This window comes from Acinonyx jubatus, chromosome A3, assembly GCF_027475565.1.
Source record: "Acinonyx jubatus isolate Ajub_Pintada_27869175 chromosome A3, VMU_Ajub_asm_v1.0, whole genome shotgun sequence".
Taxonomy (NCBI): Eukaryota; Metazoa; Chordata; class Mammalia; order Carnivora; family Felidae; genus Acinonyx; species Acinonyx jubatus.
The window spans coordinates 60,349,723-60,373,643 of NC_069388.1; the positions used below are offsets into that span (position 1 = coordinate 60,349,723).

A 23,921-nucleotide genomic window follows, 5' to 3' on the forward strand; every position below is an offset into this window, starting at 1 on the left:
TTGCTTTCCCCTCTCTTGCCTAGGAGACATCCCCAGAGCTGGTGCTGCATATCAGAAAAGCTTCCTGCGATAGGGTGTCTGGGTGGCTCAATTGGCTAAGTGTCCAATTTTGGCTAAGATCATGATCTCACGGTCTGTGAGTTCGAGCCCCACATCGGGTTCTGTGCTGACAGCTCGGAGCCTGGAGCCTGCTTCGTATTCTGTCTCCCTCTCTCTCTGCCCCTCCCATGCTCATGTTCTGTCTCTCTGTTGCTCTTTCTCTCAAAAAATAAATATTAAACATTAAAAAGAAAAAAGCTTCCAGCCTGCTGCCCTGCCAGATGTCTGTTTATTGTCATCTAAATAGCTCTCGGAAAGTCTATTTTCTCAAAGTTTTTTTTTTTTTTTCTCCTGGGTTGATGAGAAGGTGCCCCTTTCTCTTTCTTGTTCTGTCAGATTGGATATAGTGCTTCTAGGGCCTCTGGCTCTCCTGGTCTTCACTTCTTGCCCCTAATTTTAAAATTTATTTACCACGACTCCTCCTCTGATGAATACACCTCATATTATAGTCAAGAATTGACTGGTTATTTATATTCTGTATACTAGACAGTTGGGCAAAGAGATTTATTCAGAATGTAGGCTGTGGAGCCAGATTGCCTGGGTTCAAATGCTCATTGTCCCACTTACCCTGTATGTGACTTAATCTCTCTGCTTCAGTTTCTTTATCTCAAAACGGGGATAGTAAATGTACCTGCTCACAGTGTTTTGAGCATTCAATTGTTCATTACATGTAAAGTACCTGGATTAGTATCTGTGGCACACAGTAGGTGCTTAATAAAGTTAGCCACTAGTATTTTGCTTCTTCCTTTTTGCTTGCTGGTCTAATTTCCAGGCATATTAAATGGTCCATCAAGACAATGTTATTTCCATTAGCAACGTTATTCATTTAAGAATTTAAAAAAGCAATTTTGAGAACCTTCATCAGGTGCTGTGCTGGAGCTACAAAGATGAATAGGTCACTGTCCCTGCCTTCCTGCCTTTAAGGAACTGGGAGGTTGGTGAGGAAGCCAGTGTGGGAAGAGGGACCCCTGAGGGCCTCAGCAGGAAGTTAGGCAGAGTCTTTCTGGTGACAGGAGTTTCTGTGGAAAGAAGATAGGGAGGGTGGTCCAGGAAGAGGGAAAGACTAGGGGCTTAGAGAAGCCAACAGTGTTCAGGAAGCAGTGAGTCTTCCACGGGGCTGGGGCCATGATGGGATCAGGCCGGGCTTTTTCTTGAGGTTGATGAGAAGCATGTGTGCGTTGCAGGAAGTGGGGGGGGGGGGGGTGGACATCAGGCAGACAAGCGACATCATCAGATCTGTAAACTAATGAAGGGCTTTCTAAAGCATTTAGGGAAATTCATAAGGAGGACAGAGAGGGGAATGTAAGGCCAGAAAAGGCTAGTAGCAGCAGGCAAGGAAGAGAGAGAGAAAGGTGCTGTAGGAACCCGGGGAGGACAGTAAAGAACCGGCATGAGCCTCCCCAGCTGTCAAATGCGGAATGACAGCCAAAGAGGCCATTTGATGAAGGAGATAGGAGCCATGGTGACCCTACTAAGGGTAGATTTTGTGTTGAAGACTGGATGTACAAAGGGAACATGTACAGCCAAGGAAATCATTCCTTCAGTATGTCTGGCAGAGCCAGGAAAGAGAGGCATTGCCCAGGAGAGTAGGGGTAAAAGAAGCTACCTTCTGCCTAGTGAGAAAGCCCTTTCCTCCCTGAAAGCCTACTTACTCTCCGGTTGTTACACTTCAAAACTGTGTAGAATTTATCTTCGGCCATATCCTGATTCGGAAGTGCTATGACAATGGCAGGGACATAGAAGTCAAATCCGTTGGGTATCACAATTTTGGCAAAGACATAATCTCCAACCTGTAGATGAGAACATTATGCCATAGCAAATATTTTAAAATACCCGAAGATGGTGAGCAAGTACTGATGTTACAATTCAAACACATATTTTTTTCTCTACTAAGAAAGAATCAATGGTTTCAAACTTCTCCAGGCTCACTGGGCCACACGCAGAATTCTGTGATCAGTTTGGGGGAGCCCCATTTTAGCAGGACTTCTTCACCTGACAAGGATCCTGGGGATGGCCAGCAAGATGCAAGATGGCCAGAGGTCTGGAAACCATATCCTACAAAGACTGGTTAAAGTAACCTATTTCACATAAAGACAAGGAGGGATACAAACAGTGTCCTCATTGATCTGAAGGGCCCTCACCAAAAGGAAAGGAGGTTTGTTTAATGTTGCCCCCAAGCACACGCCTGGAATCCATGGGCAAAAGTTACAAAGAGACAGCTTCTGGAAGAAGGGAAATCTTGTGAAGGGGCATGCAGAGGCTGCTGGGCACTTGTCAGATGGACAGGACCATCTGTCAGGGACAGAGTGCACCGACAGGCGCTCTGGGTCAGCTCAGGGAGGTGGCAGCAGACAACCAACATGGAATCCTGGGAGTGCTCACGGCGCTTTTCCTCCCAGCTCCCCGTCCAAGGAATGGCAGTGGTGCAAGTCTGGGAGGCTGTCTGTCTACTTCTGGCCTGGGCACTGAGATGCAGGTAGTGGCAGGAGGATGGGACAGAGGCTGCACAGCTTTTATGAATTCATATGCAGAGGAGAGCACATCAGCCCAGCTCACCTGTGGAATGCATGTTCAGGTGTAACTGCATTATGGTATCAAGGTCTGGCATTAACTGACTACAATGTCAAGGGAAGTGCTACTTCTGCCCTTGTTATTAAACCTGTTTTAATATAATCTTTTGCAGTTAAAAGTTTTAAAGGCAGTTGTTGGGGCACCTGGGTGGCTCAGTCAGTTAAGCGTCTGACTCTTGATTTCGGCTCAGGTTGTGATCTTGCAGTTCATGAGTTCGAGCCCCGCATCGGGCTCTGCACTGAGGCAGAGCCTGCTTGGGATTTTCTCCATCTCTCTCTGCCCCTTCACCACTTGCACGTGCACTTTCTCTCTCAAAATAAATAAACTAAAAAAATAATAAAATAAAGTTTTAAGGGAGTTAGCAGTTATAGCAACTCCCTTCCACAACCATCTTCTGTAAAGTGACAAGGGCCACAGGTGCTAATGCAAGCCAGTCTGTGCAGTCATGAGACTACCCAATAGAGGGTTAGCAGATGAAAGTGGAGCAAAAAGGTCACCAGGCAAGAGGCCAGAGGAACAGGGGCCACTGCTTTTCCTGCTCAAACACAAGCTCCCAAGAGGAGCCCAACCAGATGTTTAGCAAAGGCCCAGCAGTGGCCTCACCATCCCATTATCCACAACTGTGGGGATGGTGGAAAGTGCCCCTGGAGAAGATCGCTGTAGCAGGTACCTGGAGCAGCGGGCAGGGCATGGCACCCCCGACAGGCGTGATGAATGAGGTCGGCACAACCTTGGTGTCTCCATACCTGAAGCCCACCAGTGCATGGGTGGGGCTCACACACTTCTTTACAACCCCTGAAAGGAATCAGATTTAAAATATAAAGACAAACGATGCCTATTTCCTTAGGCTCACCCCATCTTGGCAATCCCAGTCATCTTCCTTGGATATAAGCCGCACCCGCACCCCCACCTTAGCCAGAGGGCTCTCCTGTACTTAGGCTGGAGAAAAGGGAATGTGCCCTTGTTGAGGCCCTCAGCAAAAATGTGGCCCATTCTCAGCGGTCAGAAGACTGCAGAAATACTCCAAGTAGGTAGGTCAGTTCATGGAGTGAAAGACGCAGGAGTAGTTCTCAATCGTTACTCCAAACAGGAATTGCTCTGGCTGGAGACTGGATCTTTTTACCTTTGGCTGTAAGAACTTTCTCATATTCACAGCCCAGCTTAAATTCCATCTCCTGAAAAAAGGCTTTAGCTTTGCTTCACCAAAAGCAGCCCCTCTACCTGCCCCACTCCCCTGAAAGTCATCTTGCACACCTATTCATCATATTCTCTCCTTCCTTCAGCCTCAGGTTTCTTTCTTGTCCCCTGTGCTAATTCTTGCCCTTATGAATTTCTGCTAAGGTTTCTAAATGGCTGTTAAAGTTTTAAAATTGTAAGCAGCTCCCTTGATGCCCAGGAGAAGACAGGAGTTGTTTCTATCTCCTAAGAGAAGCTTTCACATGGGATGACACAAAAACTCCTTACACACACTTGACACTTCCCAATTCAGAAAATACTGTACATTACCATATGTAAAATTTTTTTTAAATGTTTGTTTATTTTTGAGAGAGAGGGGGAGGGAGAGAGAGAGTGGGGGAGGAGCAGAGAGAGAGGGAGACACAGAATCCGAAGTAGGCTCCAGGCTCTGAGCCGTCAGCACAGAACCAATGTGGGGCTCAAACTCATGAACCATGAGACCATGAGCTGAAGTCGGATGCTTAATCAACTGAGCCACCCAGGAACCCCTGTACATGATCATATTTAATCTACATAACAACCTTATAGGGATTCTAATTGTTTTAAATCTCATTCAGAAAGATAAAGATAAACTGAGGCTCAGAGAACTTCAGTGATTCCAGTCACATGGCTACTAGAGGAGAAAGGCAGACTTCAAATAAATAAAAACTTGGAATTTTCTGACCCTAAATCATTATACCCGAGAAGGTATTCAGGTCCCCCCTCCCACCTCTGCCACCTGCTTTTTTCTTCCATTATAACTTGTTTCTCTGGCACAGTGCAGAAAATTTTTGCAACTCAAGACTTTTCATCATCGTGAATTTCCTGAAGTAAATGCTTCTTGAAGGACAGGAAGGATGACCCAGTTCCTGCAAATAGGGACTTAAAATAAGGTATTGAAATGTGTCTTCCTCCTTGCCTTTCATCATGCTGATGAGCCAGGCTATCAGCTTGTCACTTCCATTCTGAACAATGCAGTCATTCCTTAACTAGATAATCCACGCTGACCCTGGGAGAGAGTCAGCCACACAGAAATCCCTGCGCTGATTGCCAAGGACGGCAGCCACAACCAGGCCAGCTCTCCTCCAGGCCAGCTCTGCTCCAGCTCCTGGTCTGAAGCAACAGATATTCTGATCCAGTCACTCCAAAGCCACCTACTACTGAGGTACATTTTAAAGCCAGATATTTTCCATTAGAAATGTTTAGCAGGCTTTGAATAGAAGTTCTCAGAAAAGGAGTCACCGATGAATATCATGCTTGTGCTCCACAAACCTCTATTTGGCCTTTTTTCCAAGGGAGAGATAGTAATGCACGGTGACCAGGTGATCTCAATTAGTGTCATTAATGAGGGCAGACGGACATCATGTGCCTCTGGATGGGATGCCCTAGCAACCTGTCCAGAAATACACACTCTGAGTCTAAGCTATCTGCAGAACATTCTATAAAGTAATTGACCTTACTCAACATCAGTATCATGAAAAATGATAGGAAAGGCTGGAAAATAATTCCAGATTAAAGAAGACTAAGGAGACATGTTAATTAAATGGAATACATGACTCTGTACTGGGCCTATTCTAGAGACAAAAAATATAAAGCCAGAATTGGGACAGTTAACAAAATTGAAATATACAGATAAAAAGTACTATAATAATGTTAAATTTCCTGAATCTTGTAACTTTATTATGATTATGTTAAGAGAGTACCCTTGTTCTTGAGAAATACAGACTGATGCATTAAGGGGTAATGGGGCACAACAATGTTGCCTAATCTCAAATAGTTCAGAAAAATAATGTGTATGTGTTGAGATAAGTAGAGAGAAAGAAAGGGAATAAAATAAAATAATAAATGTGGTAAAATAAACATGACAAAATTAAAAATTGGCAAATCTGGGTAAAGAGTATACAAAAGTTCTCTATTCTTGCAACTTTTCTTTAAGTCTGAAATTATTTTTTTAAGTCTATGATGGTAGGGATTAAGTCTATGATGGTAGGGTTGAAATTCCTGATTAAAGATTCATTGAGGGGAGAGGGAACAAAAGCTAAGTACATCCAGTAACACATGCTTTAGCATTTAATTGTCTGAGTCAGTGTTTACTAACAAGCCACTAATAGAAATGACTGATTATACGAGTAATGTATTTCCTCCAAACTGTCTTACTTGAGTTTAAACACAGCTGCAAATGAAAAATTCTGGAATAGCCAGATCCCATGCAACTGTTAGGGGGTCTGTGCTCTGTGCCTCTAATTGCACATTTAAAACAAAACAAAACAAAACAAAACAAAAGAAAACAAAACAAAACAGGGCAATAATCATTGCTGACATGATCTCAGGTATTGCATGTGGCCCTGGTTATACCTGTTTCCTCTACTTCCCCACCTTGGCAGCAGTAGGTCTCTGGCATTTCTTGTCACACAGGGATGGTGCCAAGTGAAAGTTTGAGCCATTCTACTTTTCTCCAGAACCCTGGCCAGCAAATTGATAACAAGCCCAAATGCAGCCATTTGGAATTTAGTCCTTTCCTGCATTTCCATTCAACTGCCAAATTAGTCTCTGACCCCTCTCTAGGGCTCCAATTCAGAAAACCAAGTAAGGGTAGCTCTGTGTAATCCTCACCTCGCAAATCTGGGTCCCAAGGAAACAGAAGGTTTTCAGACCCTGCTCTTGCAAACAAGAGTTTCACGCCCTGGCTTATATGCTCATCTCAAATGCTCAGATCTGTATTTAATTACTCTCATCCAGTCAACTCCAAAGCACATTCAGCAAATTTCAAATAAAATATCCTAGCTGTCAGTTCTCCACACATGCCTACCAAAAACTAAAACTCCTGCTAAAGTATTCTTCCCATTAAAAAGATTTAATTAAATTTCATTAATAAAGGATGATTCTTTTCACTGGTGATTGACAGATAATGCCTATGCAAGACTGGCTATGTTTCTGTGGTATCATCTTCTTGCCCCATGGATCTTCCTAGGGCTCTTTCCCTAAGCTCTCTTTTCCCTTATAGGCCCTTACATGATATCAATGACACTTATGTGTTGATGTCTCAAAAATCTCTATCTCCAGACAGATTTCCTCTTGAGACTCTAGGCCCTTATCTCTAATTGCTTTTCTGACAACTTCAGCATTGGAAGCATTTGGAGATAGGGGCCTAGAGTCTCAAGAAGGAAATCTGTCTGGAGACAGATATTTTTGAGACATCAACACATAAGTAGTGTACCTACAATTCATCATGTTCCAGACACATCATTGTCTTCCAGTCCTTACCAACATCTCATGTAGGTACCACTATCTACCACACGGCCCAAACCAACCCACTCCATACCTACTCTTTACACAACAATGGGAGAGAGCTTTTGTGAACTTCAAGCGTGACTATGTTTTTCCTTGCTTTAAATGTGGCTCTCCAGTAAAATCCAAACTTCTTAACATAACCTTTTATGAATGGCCTCATACTTACCTCTCTGAAGACCTTTATTATTTCCTATCTTTCTTTGCATTCTAGGTTCCAGCCATACTCTGCTTTATTTCGCCAGATATAAAATGTTTTTCTCCACCTCTAGATACATATTATTTTCACTGTCTACAAAGCTCTCACTTGAAAGTCACCTGGCTGATTCCTTCAGGATCACATGTCCCAGGAAATGCTTGGGAAAAGCTCTCAGGTTCAGCCACACTGGCCTCTTCCACCAATATGCACTCCAGCCTCAGGACTTTGCAGTGCTATTCCTTCTGCTCAGAACTCCCTCCCCCGAGATAATTTAATGACTTGCCTCTCCTTCTTTAAGTGTTACTCATACATCATTTTCCCTAGAAGCTCTTCATTGACCACCATATTTGAAATTGCAGCCTTTACCTTGACACTCTCAATTCCCTTTGTAGCTTGATTTTTCTCTACAGCACTATATCTGACACACTACACATTGCATTTATTTGCTTGCTTGTCTGTGTCTCTCAGTAGAATGTAAACTCCATGAAGACAAGAATTTTCGTCTGCTTGCTGACTATGCGAGACCAACACTTTAGGAATATTACATACATAGAACATAACAGATGTATAGTAAAATTTTTTACTAAACAAATTAAAGATGAAATATATTTTCTGGCTATTTCCCCCCCTACAAATATAAGTAGAAACCCATCATCATTTCATTTTAGAAATAGAATATCTTAGTACAGCTTATGAAATGTAGTATTCTAGGGAAAGCACAGTTTAAGAACCTCAGGTCCCTAATATCATATTAGTTAACAAAAAAGTCTTACAAAATAGATTATCTACCTGGAAAATAAAAGCCATTTTCATCACATCTTGCAATAACTTTCTGGCCTTTGAGAGGATCCAATTTTTTTGATTTGATTTTATTTGTTGGATTTCCTGGAGATTTCTGTTGCTAAAAAATATAAAACATTAATAATTGATTTAAAAAGTCAACACAGACAGTGAAAATCACAGATACAGGGTAGTCTGGGATTCTCTACTGAGAATTGCACTATCAAAAATTAGAGAATATACATATACTTTGTATAATTATTCTGGAGTACTTCCTGTTCTATGTTATTGGGAATAAGCTTTTAAAATTGAATTGATGGGGTGCCTGGGTGGCTTAGTTAAGCGTCTGACTTCAGCTCAGGTTATGATCTCAGGGCTTGTGAGTTTGAGCCCCATGTCGGGCTCTGTGCTGACAGCTGGGAGCCTGGAGCCTGCTTAGGATTCTGTGTCTCCCTCTCTCTGCACCTCCCTTGCTCACACACTCTCTCTCTCTCTCTCAAAAATAAATAAACATTAAAAAATTTTTTAAATAAAATAAAATTGAACTGATATATGGGAACCAGTGTTCCCATCTACCACATGGCCCAAATTCTGCAGCCTAAGACTAATCAAAATGTTAACACATAAAAAAAGTCAACATTTTCCAGAGAATTTAAGCAGGATCCATGGTCTTAAAACATAATATTCAGTATATACAGATACAATCCAGAATACAACATACTTTTATTTATTTATTTATGTATTTATTTATTTATTTATTTATACTTATTTTAACATTTATTCATTTTTGAGAGACAGAGACAGAGCACAAGTGGGGAAGGGGCAGAGAGAGAGAGAGAGAGAGACAGAGAGACAGAGACAGAGAGACAGAATCTGAAGCAGGCTCCAGGCTCTGAGCTGTTGGCACAGAGCCTGATGTGGGGCTAAAACCCACAAACCATGAGATCATGATCTGAGCTGAAGCTGGATGCTCAACTGACTAAAAGACCCAGGCGCCTCTGCAACATACTTTTAAAAAGCAAGCAGGGGCACCTGGGTGTCTCAGTCGGTTAAGAAGCCGACTTCGGCTCAGGTCATGATCTCATGGTCTGTGAGTTTGAGCCCACGTCAGGCTCTGTGCCGACAGCTCAGAGCTTGGAGCCTACTTCAGATTCTGTGTCTCCCTCTCTTCCTGCCCCTCCCCCACTTGCTTGCTCGCTTTCTCTCTCTCTCTCTCTCTCTCTCTCTCTCTCTCTCAAAACTAAGATAAAAGCATAAAAAAAGGTTTTAAAAAGCAAATATGACTGATTTTCAAGTTAAAAGGTGATCAATAGGTCACAATCCTGAGATGGCCCAGGTGTTAGAGTAATCAGATAAAGACTTTAAATCTGCAGTTATAACCATGGTCCATGAGGTTGAATTCTTGAAATGAATGGGAAGGTAGTTGTTTTCAGCAGAGAAATAGAAACTATTTTTAAAAAATTAAAAATTTTAGGAGTAAAAAACCACAATATTTGGAAGGGCTCAATAGCACAATTGATATGACAGAAAAAAGAAACTTGAAGATGAATCAACAGAAATGATCTAATCTGAAGAATACAGAAGAAAAAGACTTTTATTTTTTATTTATTAATTTTTTGAGAAAAAATATTTTTAAAAAATGAGCAACATCCTTCCTGTTCAGATAACTCATTCAAAGCCCAGCTCAATTATAATCTCTCTGGGAAAATTTTACCACAGGCAATTTCAGAAAAAGTAAAGGAAAGGACCACTTTGTAATGTTCAAATGGTACCGTATGACTCAAGACTTGAAGTGAATGTCATGCTGTGTCCACTACATGAAGAAACTGGCAGCATCATTTTGATTTGTAGAGTCTAATTTTAAAATCCTGTTTTCTATATGCTTGTTGACTGATCACTAGTAGAAAGACCCAGTCCCCACTATATCCTCCACTCCCCCAAACCCCAAAGCCCTCATTACATCAACCAGAACAGTCATTATGCTTTACTTCCAATAAATTTTAGAACCAGTGCTCCTGTAAAATAAATTTAAAATGAATTATTAGAAACCAAGATTTAAAAAACAGACATGCAGCATTTGAGTTTCTAGGTAAGATCTATTTTATCATTCTGGAAGGCAAATAACAAATGGCTTGGGAAAGAAGACTTAAATTCAAAGTACTAACAGACTGGTGAGAAGTTTACCATTTTTTTCCTTGGTATTTCATGGCCTGGTCACAAGGCCGCCCAAAACACAACAGTGGCACCAGGGTGCAGACAGAGGGCTCTAGGAGAAGCCCTGTAGTTCTGGCTTAATGGGAAAAGGAACTCCTAACACTCACAAAAATTATAGAAATCCCCTTCTCTTCTTCTCAGACCCCAGTCCACAAGCAGTCCTGTGGTAGGGGCATCAGTGTTGGCAGTGTGAGTCCAAAGGAGCTAAATCTCTGAAGGAGGGGAATCTTCTTGTCTGGTTAGTGGTGCTAGGTTCCAAGAGGGTGAGTGAACTCCAGTGTTCTCTCTCTCTTTCTCTTTCCCTGGCCCCTGTTTGGCTCCAGATGCAAGTAAGTGGAGGCATGCAGCTGAGTTGAGAACATAAAACCTTAGGTTCTGGCTGGAGGACTGGAAAGAGGAACCCCAGGAAATCAGAAATTACCGGGAAGATCATTTATATTACAAGAGGGAAGGCCAAGTATTACCCCAATCCCAAACCAAAGCTACCATAGAAAAGGAAACTATGAACCTACATACTCCTCTTGAATATAGATGTAAAAAATCTGTAAGAAACTATTCGCAAGTAAATCCAGCAACATACAAAAAGGACTGTACATGATTACCAAGCATCCTAGGAATGTAAACCTGTTTTAACATCCACAAATCAATTAATGTGATACACCATATTAATAGAATAAAGGATAAAGCCATATTGTTAAATGTATGGAGAAAGAGTAGTTGACAAAACCCAACACCTTTCATGATGAAGACTCCCAACAAACTAGGAACAGAAGGGAACTTTCTCAACTCAGTGAAAATCATCTATGAAAAGCCTACAGCAAACATTATCCTTCATGATGAAAACCGTTAAGATCAGAAACAAGGCAAGGCACTCTGCCCCTCCTACACATTGTACTTGAGCTTCTGGCGAGTACAATCAGGGCAAGGAAAGAATAAAGGCATCCAGATTGGAAAGGAATAAATAAAACTGTCTTTATTCATGAATACTATGATCTTCTACATGGCAAACTCTAAGGAATCCACCCAGCTACTACCAGAATTAATTAACAAGCTCAGCAGGATGTCATGATACAAGATAGATCTACAAAACAAACCAACTGTATTTCCATGTACCAGCTATGAATATCTTAAAATAAAGCTAAGAAAAGAATTCCAAGGGGCCCTTGGGTGGCTCAGTTGGCTAAGTGTGTGACTTCTGTGCAGGTCAAGATCATGTGATCTGTGAGTTGGAGCCCTGCATTGCGCTGTTATGCTGACAGCTCAGAGCCCGGAGCCTGCTTCTGATTCTGTGTCTCCCTCTCTCTCTGTCCCTCCCCCACTTGTGCCCTGTCTCTCTCAAGAAAAGAAAAGAAAAGAAAAGAAAAGAAAAGAAAAGAAAAGAAAAGAAAAGAAAAGAAAAGAAAAGAAAAAAGGGAAAAGAAAAGAAAAGAAAAAAGGGAAAAGAAAAGAAAAGAAAAAAGGGAAAAGAAAAGAAAACCAAGGGGCACCTGAGTGCCTCAGTTGGTCAAAGGTCCAAATTCAGCTCAGGTCATGATCTTGCAGTTCATGAATTTGAGCCCTTGTGTCAGCCTCTTGTGCTGCCAGCTTAGAGCCTGGAGTCTGCTTTAGATTCTGTGTCTCCCTCTCTCTCTGCCCCTTCCCTGCTCACACTGTCTCTCTCCAAAAAGAAATAAACATTAAAAAAATTAAAAAAAAGAGTTTCATTTATAACAGTATCAAAAAGAACAGATATTTAGGAATAAACATCAAAATAAGTGAAAGAACTATACAATGAAAACTAGAAAAGATTGCTGAGAGAAATGAAAGATCTAACAATTGGAGTGACATATCATGTTTATTATGGATTGGAAAATTTGATATAGTTAAGACAGCTATTTTTCCCAAACTGATCTCTAGATCCAATATAACTCACATCAAAATCTCAGTAAGTTTTTTGTTTTCTGGGTTTTCTTGCAGAAATTGAGATACTGAAACTAAAAGCGCCAAAATGATTTGGAAAAAAGAACAAACCTGTAGGACGTACACTTCTTGATTTCCAAACTTATTATCAGAAAGCATAATCAAGAAAGTGCAGTACTGACATGAAGATAGTCCTATGGCCAAGAGAACAGTATTGAGAGTCCAGAAACAAATCATTACATTCGTGGTCAATTGATTTTTAACACTTTGGGGAAAATTTTTGCAACTTCTCTAAAAATTAAACATAAATTTACTATATGCCCCAGATATACCACTATTATATATCTAGCCGAGGGAAATGAAAACTTTTATCACACAAAGACTTTTATGTATTTGTATCAGCATTATGCACAATAATGAAAAAGTGTAAATAATGCAAATGTTGATTAACAGGGGAAATGGATAAACAAAATGTCACATATCCATACAATGAAATATTATTGAGCCACTTATATATAAAACGTACAGAAAAGGCAAATATATAGAAACAGAAATTGATGCGTGGTTACCTGGGGCTGGGGGTGCAAACAGAGACTGAGTGCAAATGGGCATGAGGTATCTTTCTGGGGTGATGGATGTGTTCTGAAACTGGATTTTGGTGGTGGTAGTTGACAGCTGTCAGTTTTACTAAAAATCACTTAATTGAAATAGGTAAACTTTACAGTGTGAAAATCATATTTCCATAAACCTGTGGGGTTTTTTTTTAAAGGTAAAAATAGATAGCTGTTTACTTTTGGTTTGCTCTATGTAACTATTCACGGTATTTTGCATGCAGTGGGGGTGAATGAGTGAATGAGCACAGAACCTTCTGAATCTACTCTTAAATCAAAACATAGACCAAATAGGTCTTTTTCTTCAAATCACCACATTGTGGAAACTGGGGACTTTTTTCCTTAGATTTTTTTTTTCATTTTTAAATTTCCTGACCATTAACTTATTAATTCTTGGGTCCTCCATCCTAATCAGAGTGCCCGTGACATTACTCTCCAGCTTCTCTTTGCAGGCCATCAAAATGTCCCTTTCCTTCATGATACAAAGCCAGTATAAGGTACTTCCACATGCTTTTTGATGTCACTTTTTTACAATGCTATAGCTATATTATACATAAAGTATTCAACATTCATATACAGGTATTCTGTTAAGGAAGACTCTAATTTATGAAACATTGACTGTAACAATTGAAATATACCTAGTGAACATAATTTGTCTTGGGTTGCAATTCATGTTCAGTATAATTTGGGCTCATTTCCCTGGTGCTCTATGTAACTGGGTTCTGTTGCAGCCGTCTATCATTTGGATCTGTTTGGAGATGCTTTTTGGGTTCATCAAAAGAAGTGGGAGTATGGTTTATTTCTGGGGAGATGAAAATGTAGGGCAGGGGCCTCAGAAGAGAAGAAATAATGAACTAAATAAAGGTTTAAGGTCTCTTGAAAGAACTGTGGGATGGATATATAAATATAAATATATGTATATGTAATTTTTAAATGTTTAATTTAAATGTTTATTAAATTAATTAACTAATTAATGTTTATTTAATTTAAATATTTATTTATTTTTGAGAGAGAGAGAGAGAGAGAGAGCGAGCACAAGCGGGGATGGGGCAGAGAGAGAGAGGGAGACAGAATCTGAAGCAGGCTCCAGGCTCTGAGCTATCAGTACAGAGCCTGATTGCAGGGCTCAAACCCACAAACATAAGATCCTGACCTGAGCCAAAGAAGGACACTTAACTGACTAAGCCACCCAGGTGCCCCAGAATTGTGGGATACTTATAAGCCTTCACACCTGTGCTGCTTGTGGCCTATGCAGCATGGACAGAAATGTAAGCTGAATACTACCCTTCTGTTTATGATGCTCCATTTTCACCAGATTTTGCTGGAGTCCCTTCATTCTCATGGAATTTCTATTTTTACAGATGCAGTTATTATGTCAAAGAGGTGAATGTTACCTGTTTGTTCCTGGGCTTTCACCCAGAGGAGAAACCTAAGCTGTCCTTCAGAATGACCTACTACAATCTGAAATGGCCTCAAAGGGCGGAGACTGGACCAGGAGACAGGAGAAATATGACCAACTGCTGCCCAGCTGTCTGTGTGACTTTGGGCAATCTTTTAACCTTTCTGGGCTTCAATTTCTGCATAAGCAAAGAGATGGTACAAACTAAATGATCTCTAACATCTTCTAATTCCATATTTCTTCCCAGAAGAACCTAGGTATTACTTTTTCTATACTACTAGAGAAACTGTCGGGCTGTGTGTATACAAAGACAGGATACTAGCATGATATCTTTGTTTGCAGTTTTCACAATGTAAGGGAAACGCAACAACCAGAGCCGTGAACATGAGTAACTCAGTGTTCCATCATAACACTCCAAAGAGACACACACACCACAGTTTCCTACAATCAGTTCCTCGACAGAAGACTCCATGTAAAGTATTCTCACCCCTAATAGAATTTAGAATCTCAGGAATCTTGAACATACCAAGTAAAATCACCTGTTGCTTAAAAACCTCACCTCTATATAAAGTTTAACTTCCAAAGCCACCTTCCTTCATGCTGCCAGTGTCCACATCACAGACCAGGCAACTATGGAGGTCATCAGATAGCCTTTTCACCTCCAGATGGATATTATCTTGATTTCCAAAAAGATGTTCACATTGATCCCAGAAAGGCAATTCCCCCCTTCAGATTTCAACAATATAACAGATAAGCCACTTACTAGAATCTATGCCTAGATACATTTAAAGTTCCTTTAAAAAATTCTAAATGAGTATAATCGCATTTATTTAACTAGCCCCCTTCATCTCTAGATTCCAAATATCGATTCTCTCAACATCCTAGCCAGAAGCTAACCGATGAAAATGCTTTCTATATTTTCATAGGTACAAATCCGCGAAGTCAATGGCCTGAAATCATCAGAGAGATCTTTTTTCTCTATAGCTGTCACTCACTTCCCAATTCATCTGATATAGAACCACCGTTCACGCTGTCAAGACCTTCCCTGCACGAGCAACACTGAACAGTAGCAACATAGAGCACTATGATGTTCATTTTTTTACGAACAGAAAACGCCACCTAAGAAAATGCCTTTCTAAATGACTGAAAAGTATTGCCTACCTTCAAATCACTCATACACCTGTGGGTTCACCTGAAAGGACCATTCCAGTACCAAAGAACTTTGTACACGCAACATGTTTACTCTTCTTTTGTTTCCAACTGTTACTACTATTGGCAACAATTCATTTCTGGTTGTTTCCACAACATGGAGCTTTATGGAAGAACCATTCACTCTACACTCAATGATTCACCCACACCACTGCACAATCAATGCAGCTACATCCCAGATTAAGTAGAGTAGCCACAGGAAACAAATCTACAGGGCCAGCTTTAGTACAATGGTTCATTCCACAGAAATAGAGCGTTGGTTTGCTGGGATGGAAGGGTAGCAGTAAGGACAGCTACACACAGCATTCCTTCAGCCACAATGTTGACAGCACCTTTCCAGAAAGGCCATGTGCCACAATTTTTGAATCTTGCCAAAGACTTTAGAAACACTGTACAGCCTATACCAAAGAACATGCCCAGTGCTGTTCTTTCCCTGGCATGCCTTCAGCTATCCACACACAAAATACAAACATGTCTGAGTTTTAAAAAGAAATCTATGGAGGATGAAAGTCAGAGGGGGTGGAGAATAGGAACAAAAATGGTAGCACTAAATAGATAAGGCAACATAGCTCTAGGCTTAGGTGCATGAGAATAGCTGCGTGTCAATCTCAGCGGGGAAGTCAGACAGGCAATGATCCTGGCAGTAAGGATGCTGTCCACTGGGTAATTTGATTTTGCCTTGTTTCCAAAATTCAGAGAATCCAATTCATTTTCTTACCAGATTTGATTACCAGGTGATGTAGAGCAGGATCCAAAACGGTGCCACCCTCCTTTCATTTATGACTTAATTTCAAGGTCACATGCTCAGGTTTTCATTGGTGGGGACAGTGAAGTTAGTAAATGTTTGATGCTTTAAAATTTCCCATTTAGCAACGTGCTTCCACACTACATATAGGATGCATTTCTACAACTTAACTAGAACTAATCTTTGGCTCCCAATCTTGTTATGAAACAACTACTAAATATTTTTTCCTGCCCTCAATCATTGAACTGCTGCCACCCAGCAGCTCCAACATGCTTCTCTGTCCATGTTTTGTCTTAAAAACCAACTAAAGTCTGTGACTGCTATAATCAAGATAATACTTGTAGTATCATGTATGTTTTGACCTTTCCTCTCACCAGGATACCCAAATATAAGACCAGAACATTTGCAAACTGGTCTCTGTAAATCATTCAACTCTCTTTAAAACCTTGGTGAGAAGGATGAGGCCAGCCTGGAGCATCTGCTGACCTTCACTATCTCTTTCCTCATTTAGGTTTAGAGGGGTTTCCTCCACCCTGAGAATATCTAGGGTCTGCCTCTCTTTTAAAAATGGGTTCTGCAAAAAGAACGAAAAGACCTTATAGGAAAATGTAAATCAGGGATGGGCCCACTCCTGCCCAGCCCTTCTCCACCACCAAGTGACCACCCAAGTAAATGAGTCAGAAGTCTTTGTATGCTTCCCTTCCCAAGGCATTTGCATTTTATTTTTTTTTATTGAAAAAATTTTTTTTAACCTTTATTTATTTTTGAGACAGAGAGAGACAGAGCATGAATGGGGGAGGGTCAGAGAGAGGGAGACACATAATCTGAAACAGGCTCCAGGCTCTGAGCTGTCAGCATAGAGCCCGACTTGGGGCTCGAACTCATGGACCACGAGATCACGACCTGAGCTGAAGTCGGACGCTTAACGGACTGAGCCACCCAGGCACCCCATGGCATTTGCATTTTAACAGGAGGCAAACTTATCTTGCCAAAGAGTAAAGCTCTAAGGGGAATGTCCTGTCTCAGCCCTGGGCAAAGTCCTCTTGCAAGACCTCTCAGAAGCACAGCAGGTCAGCACTGGGGCCCACAGGGACACTAAGGATATCGCAGCCGAATCCAAGGCTTAAAGGGAATGCTGTGGCCAGGTGGACATGAAGAGAGAATCATTATCTCCTGTGAGGAGTCTTGGACACCTAGCCTTGCTTTAAAATCCAAAGGCGGGGACGGAGAGTGCTTTTCTGGAGGTGGTGTTCCATTCTTCCTCAGGGAATGGTGTAACTTTAGAAAACACAGCATGTGAAACACACATCCCCAGAACTTCCCTGCAGTTTTCACTTCCCTCTCCTGGGGGCTGCTTCCTGAGCAGATGGCTGCTGAGTGGCTGAGCTGTCTGGCCTTACTTTCCTCCCAGTTTGTGGTTCTGGTGCAATGTGAGTGGCTCCTTAGGAAACACAGGAAACCAACCGCAGGATGAAGCCCTGAACCACAAAACAGTCCTCTGCTCCCCAATACCGTGCGTGCAGCACTGGGCCATGGAGTCAACCACTCTGAAAGTAAAATCTCCAATTAACGTTAATCAATAGCAACTCAAAGGGCTTTTGTGGAGAAAAAAAAAATTTTTTTTTCTTCTCTTTCTCCTCCTCCTCTTCCCCCTCCCCCTTCTTTTTTTGGTAGTGGCAAAGGAACTGATATATATGCATTAGATGCTGCATAAAATTATTTTCCTAGCTTGAAGACCAAACTTGTAACATCTTCTCAGGGAATATTTCTTCACTACGCCTTTAGGAAAAAATCAAAGAGAAAAATTTGAAGTGTTTTAAATAGTTAAATCTGAAAATTACCACAGCCTTCTAATCTGTAACTCAGATGTTACTGATTCAGTTATCCATATGTTGCTACCCCATGAACAAATGCCACACACTGGAGCTACTTTTGTGTCACTGCCTGGAGTGTGGACCACAACCAGCTATCTGCTGTATACAAATATATATCTCACACATGGCTACAGTATAAAAATAAATGCTGGGTCTTTAAGAAAACTTTTCAAGACCTCTGTTGTGGTTACTCCACCTACCTGCCCCCAAATCCATTCTGCCCTGCCCTGCTCCATACCTCAAGAGGGTGACCCCATGGATGACACCACCTTATGTATTTACCTTGCTGGCCAGCTTCTGGACAGGGGGAGCCAATGGCAGGCCAGAGGTCAGAGGGCAGCAGGAGGAGAAAAGACTGGGGTGTCGGTTCCATACTCCTTCCCTGCCCTGTCTCTCTAGAACTATCTCCCACTCCTGCTAGTGGATTTAGCTCTTACAGGGCTCCAGGAGTACCATTTCCTTCCACCCCTTCAGGTCTAGGGGTAATGACAACTTCCTGCTATTGCTGGTTGTTGGGGGCCCTGAATCCCTTTGGCCACCCTAGACCTACGTCCACCTCTACAAACGGTCCCTCCATTTCTTCACTTGAACTGACTGAATGGGATTCTGTTTCCTGCTTGGCCCCTATTGATAAGCCCTCCACACTCAGTTCTACTCCAGACAGGGAGGTCAATGACCATACTTAAACCTGCTGAGGGTAGGATTTGTGCTTATGAAAAAAACCTAGTACAGGACAATGCTGAGGTCTGCCCAGCTAAAAGCTCCAGCAAAGAGGGTTTTATTCAGCTTTAGGATGAAGAGACATTCTGGCTGTGATTTTTGTCACCTCAGGGATCCCCAGAGCTGATAGTCACCTTCCCACTCCAAAACATCAGGATACTAGACAGGAAACTTTTTAGATAATATTTAGAGTTGGTGGGAGTTTTTCTTCCCTTCTTTCAATTCCTTCCAGTGACTGGTATTCCCGATCAGGATTCTCTCCTTAAGACCTCAGCTGACTGTGGGACGATCACGAGGCTGGCAGCACTCTCCCTTCGGCACCCCCACCTGTCCCATTGGAGTGCCTCTCTCTCTGAGACTTCAGCCCCACCTGGCCACATCTACCATCATCCCTCAAGGGCCCATATGGGGTCCTTTTCCCAGAAGTTAACTATCTCCATGGTGCTGGCTTGAATGTGCAGGGGTCATTTTTCCTGTGATGACAACATCACTGATGCACAGCCCAGATTTGTTAATACTCCGCCCAGACACCAGGGAATCTTATGTGCTGCTGAAAAGCAATTAACAATCGCTAGAAAGTCTTCCTACCATACTCGAGTATCAGCAGAACAGACTCAAGTTTTTCTAGTGGAATGAGGAAGGTTGACTAGTTGTAAAGGGTTCTGGTGGGAGGCCTCCTTCCTCCCTTTATTTTTTATTTTATTTATTTTAAAATTTATTTATTTTGAGAAAGAGAGAGAGAGAGAGAGCATGGGAGGGGCAGAGAGAGGAGAGAGAGAGAAAATCCGAAGTAGGCTCCACGCTGTCAGCACAGAGCCCGATATGGGCAAGAACTCAACAAAACGTGAGATAATGACCTGAGTAGAAACCAAGAGTCAGATGCTTAACTGACTGAGCCACCCAGGGACCCTTTATTTTATTTTTAAAAAATGTTTATTTATTTATTTTGAGAGACAGAGAGAGCACAAGTAGAAGAGGGGCAGAGAGAGAGAGAGAGAGAGAGAGAGAGCACGCGCGCGCTCTCTCACAGCTCATAGCCCGATTCAGGGCTAGATCTCACCATCCTTGAGATCATGATCTGAGCCAAAATCAGAGTCAGATGCACCTGACTGAGGCATCCAGGTGCCCCTATTCTGACTCCATTTTATACAACTCAAAGAAATGTCTAAGTCTTTCCAACCAACTTTCTCCTATACAGTACCAAACTCACTGTTTTCCTGACAGTGTTTTCCAATCCAAATGGTGTCTCTCCTTCTCTCACTTTCCAAGTTCCACCTCACCCAGCCTCACCTGTATCCTCCCTACACTCTTTCTCTTGGATGATTTCTCATGGAGTGGAGCACTCATTGCACCATTCCTAAAGGCCACAGACTCCAGATTCCTTTCTAGTCACAACTTGGAGAAATAAACATGGGTAGCTGGCTGTGTAGCTATGTTTCCATGACCTCTTTTAGGGTTGCTTACAGGTGCTTACAGCTTCACAAGATTTTCTGCCTCCAGATTTTCCAAGGCTTGGGTCAATGTTATGAGTATGGAGAGCCTGTTGGGTCTTTCTGGGCCTGGGTTCTGCAGGATTTGCTCTGGAGAACAACCCTTAGGTAGTAAGGAAATGTAGGATACCATGGCTGGGCTGCCTAGACCAGGCTCCCAGGGAGAACTATGGAAGGTCAATTATAATTCAGATGCCCAGGGGTGATTTCTACCATAGCATAGCTCTGATTAGCCAATGATGGTGAAATCTGCAATCATGGCAATAAAAGAAGAGTGAGCAGAGGTAGTTTTCAAGGGGAATTTAAATTTTCAGCCTTCAGATTTCTTTTCATTATGTAGTCAGTGAGCCAAGCACCTGTCTCTACGGACACCACAGAACTAGCAGATTATGGAAATAGGGGAAGCAATTCTTTAGTTATGTGCAGAATGTGACCATGGTGGGCAGAGCAGGTGGGATGATGGTTCTCCCCTCAGGTCTGATCCTGAGGCCAGCAAAAGACTACCAGGTTAGGCTTGAGTAGAAAAAGCAAGGTATAGGCTAGCCTAACACTAACATGTACAGCCACTTCTTCCCACATTTGATTTTGATCAACAAGAAAAGTCACGAAGCTGCCCCAAACTCAGGAACCAGTGGGGTGACTACAGATCAGAGAGTCACAGCCATCCAGACTCCATAGCATGCTGTGGCATGGACCAAATCCACTGGCCACCCCCTTCTGACTGTGTGTGGGCTTTCCGATTAGATGCCCATTCCTAACAAACTTTAGTCACCTTTTGCTACATCTTATCAATAAACTCTAGGGGACCTTAATAAAAAAATAGATGCTTTCTTGCTGCCCAATTTACAATCATTCATCAAAATCTTTGGCCTTTGCTGAAGGAATTTATGATCAGACTATATTTATATATGAGTCAGTGAAAATGACTTTCATCTGTGGTGAATTTTCCCCCTAGGGGTCTCACAAGCCCTTGCCATCTTGAGCTTTGGTCCCAACCAATGTTTGTCACAAGAGGAGATTGAGACCTGTTAGTGGATTATGAAGTCAAACCAGTGGAGCATGGCAGACATGGAATAAAAACATCTCATAATACATCACACATCATGAGGAGAAATATCATTATAAGAAAACACTACACAAACTATCCCATTGCTGAGGGCCATGCTAAGAGTGCAAAGAACTCTGAAGAGAAGATGCCAAGTATGATACCCCCTCCTCCCATTCATTACCAGTGGAAAACTGTCCTGACCACATGGACCTCACTGGAACAGACAGTGGGGACTTTACACACCCTATGTGGGGGCAGGGTGGTGAAGGGAGAGCCTTAGCCCCTGACCAAGAAGGGGGCAGCAGTGGACCCACTGATACCATTACATGCACTGTCTTCTCTCACTCTAGCTCATGCCTCAAGTTCCCACCATCTCTTCTTTCTTTCCTTCTTTATGAAGATCTTGAAACAAAATCTTTACTTTCTGTACTTACTTTTCTTCACTTCTACCCACTACACCCACTGCAAACTGGTTTCTGTTCCCACAATTCCACTGAAATTATTCTAAGATCACTAATAATCAAATGGCTTGGAGACATCATTCTGTATGACTTTTCAAAACTTCTCAGTAGAAACTTTAACAATGGATGTAGCAAGAGCAGGTTTTCAGGGACAGTTAATTATTCACTTTGTCTTCTTGACCCTTGGGTACCCACAGGGCATCCAGTGAGGAGAGCCACCAGACAGCCACATGTTTGAAGGCCTCATATGGTGCCTCCTAAGGGAATACTAAATAATTCTTTGGGGAAGTCACTTTGTTTGAATAACATTAATAGGCATAAGATGTTTTGTGATAAAATTTTTGCTTTCTGCACAAAGACACTTTTCTACAATGGAGGGGGAAAGTATGATTTGTAGGGGAAAAATAAAGTTAAAGAAAAACAAACAAAACCAAAAGAGAATCCAAGAATCCAGAGCAGCAAATGCAGAATTTAAAATCAAGGAAAGCCAGGGGAGCCTGTGTGGCTCAGTCGGTTGAGCATCTTACTTCTGAATTTGGCTCAGGTCATGATCCCAGGGTCACGGGATCAAGCCCTGCATTGATTATCTCTCTTCTTCTGCCCCTGCTTAAGATTCTCTCTCTCTCTCCTTCTGCCCCTCTCCCACACTCATGGTCTCTAATTAAAAAAAAATTTTTTTTTAATTTTAAATCAAGCAAAGCCAGTATCACTTAGCAAAGACTAAATCCAAAAAAGATGAATCTCAAGGGTTAGTTCTTTGGGGGTATATCTATTAGTGAATATATAGTGAATATAAAAAAAGTATATAGAATTCAGTAAGATTTAAGATGATCTATTCCAGGTCCACACACACCCATGCACAGTCAGAAAGGGGGTGTTATATCGGTAACAAGTATTTAGAGCCCCAAAATATTCATGTCCTTTGAACAAAGGATTCCACTCCTAAGAATCTGTCCTAACAAAAAAATACACCATGGAAGCCATTAAGATGTGTGAAAGAGAAAACTGAAAAATATCCCAAATGTCTAACATTCAGTGAAGAATTAAATAAATCATGGTATAATACACACCATGAAATATTATGTAGTCACAAAAAGTCAATCTGAGATTCACAAAACACAGAGAAAGTATATGAGAAAATGCTAACTTAAAAAGCAGAAAATGACATTTTTTCAAAGAAGACACACAGATGGCCAACAGACACATAAAAAGATTCTCAATATCACTCATCATCAGGGAAATGTAAACCAAAACCACAAGGAGATATCATCTCACACCAGTGAGAATTGCTAGTATCAAAAAGACAAGAAATAACAAGTGTTGGTGAGGAGGTGGAGAGAAAGGAACTCTTGTGCACTGTTGGTGGGAATGTAAATTGATGCAGCTACTGTGGAAAATAGTATGGAGGCTCCTCAAAAATTAAAAAATAGAATTGCCATATGATCCAGTAATTCCATCACTGGGTGTTTACCCAAAGAAAATGAAAATCCTCATTCAAAAAGATACCTTACCCTTATGTTTATTGCAACATTATTTACAGTAGCCGAGATGTGGAAGCAACCCAAGGGTCCATTGATAGATGAATGGATAAAGAAGATGTGGCATACACACACATACACAATGGAATATTACTCAGCCATAAAAAGGATGAAATCTTGCCATCTGTGACAACATGGACGGACCTAGAGGGTATCATGCTAAGTGAAATAAGTCAGACAGAGAAAGGCAAATACCATATGATTTCATTTATATGCAGAATCTAAAAAACAAAACAAATGAACAAACAAAAAGAAGAAGAAACAGAGCTATAAATACAGAGAACAAACTGATGGTTGCCAGAGAGAAAGGGGTTGGGGATGGGCAAAAGGGGTAAAGGGGAGGAAGTGGTACAGGTCTGAATGAATAAGTCCTGGGGATGAAACGTACAGCATAGGGAATATAGTCAATGGTACCGTACTAGTGTTGTATGGTGACAGAGGGTATCTACACTGTGATGAGCATAGCATAAGAAACTAAATTGTCAAAGCACTATATTGTACACTTGAAACTAATATAACGCTGTGTGTCACCTATAATTAAAGAGGAGAATACGAAATAAT

The 23,921-nt window shown here is 41.5% G+C and overlaps 1 protein-coding gene across 1 annotated transcript in view; it reads right to left on the bottom strand.

Moving 5' to 3' along the window:
- VWA3B (von Willebrand factor A domain containing 3B) overlaps positions 1-23,921 on the bottom strand; it is a 204,484-nt gene that overhangs the window by 12,013 nt on the left and 168,550 nt on the right. The window contains 3 exon segments of the mRNA XM_027072611.2: positions 1,752-1,889; positions 3,341-3,465; positions 8,162-8,273. Of these exon segments, the coding sequence (XP_026928412.2) occupies positions 1,752-1,889; positions 3,341-3,465; positions 8,162-8,273 (375 nt within the window).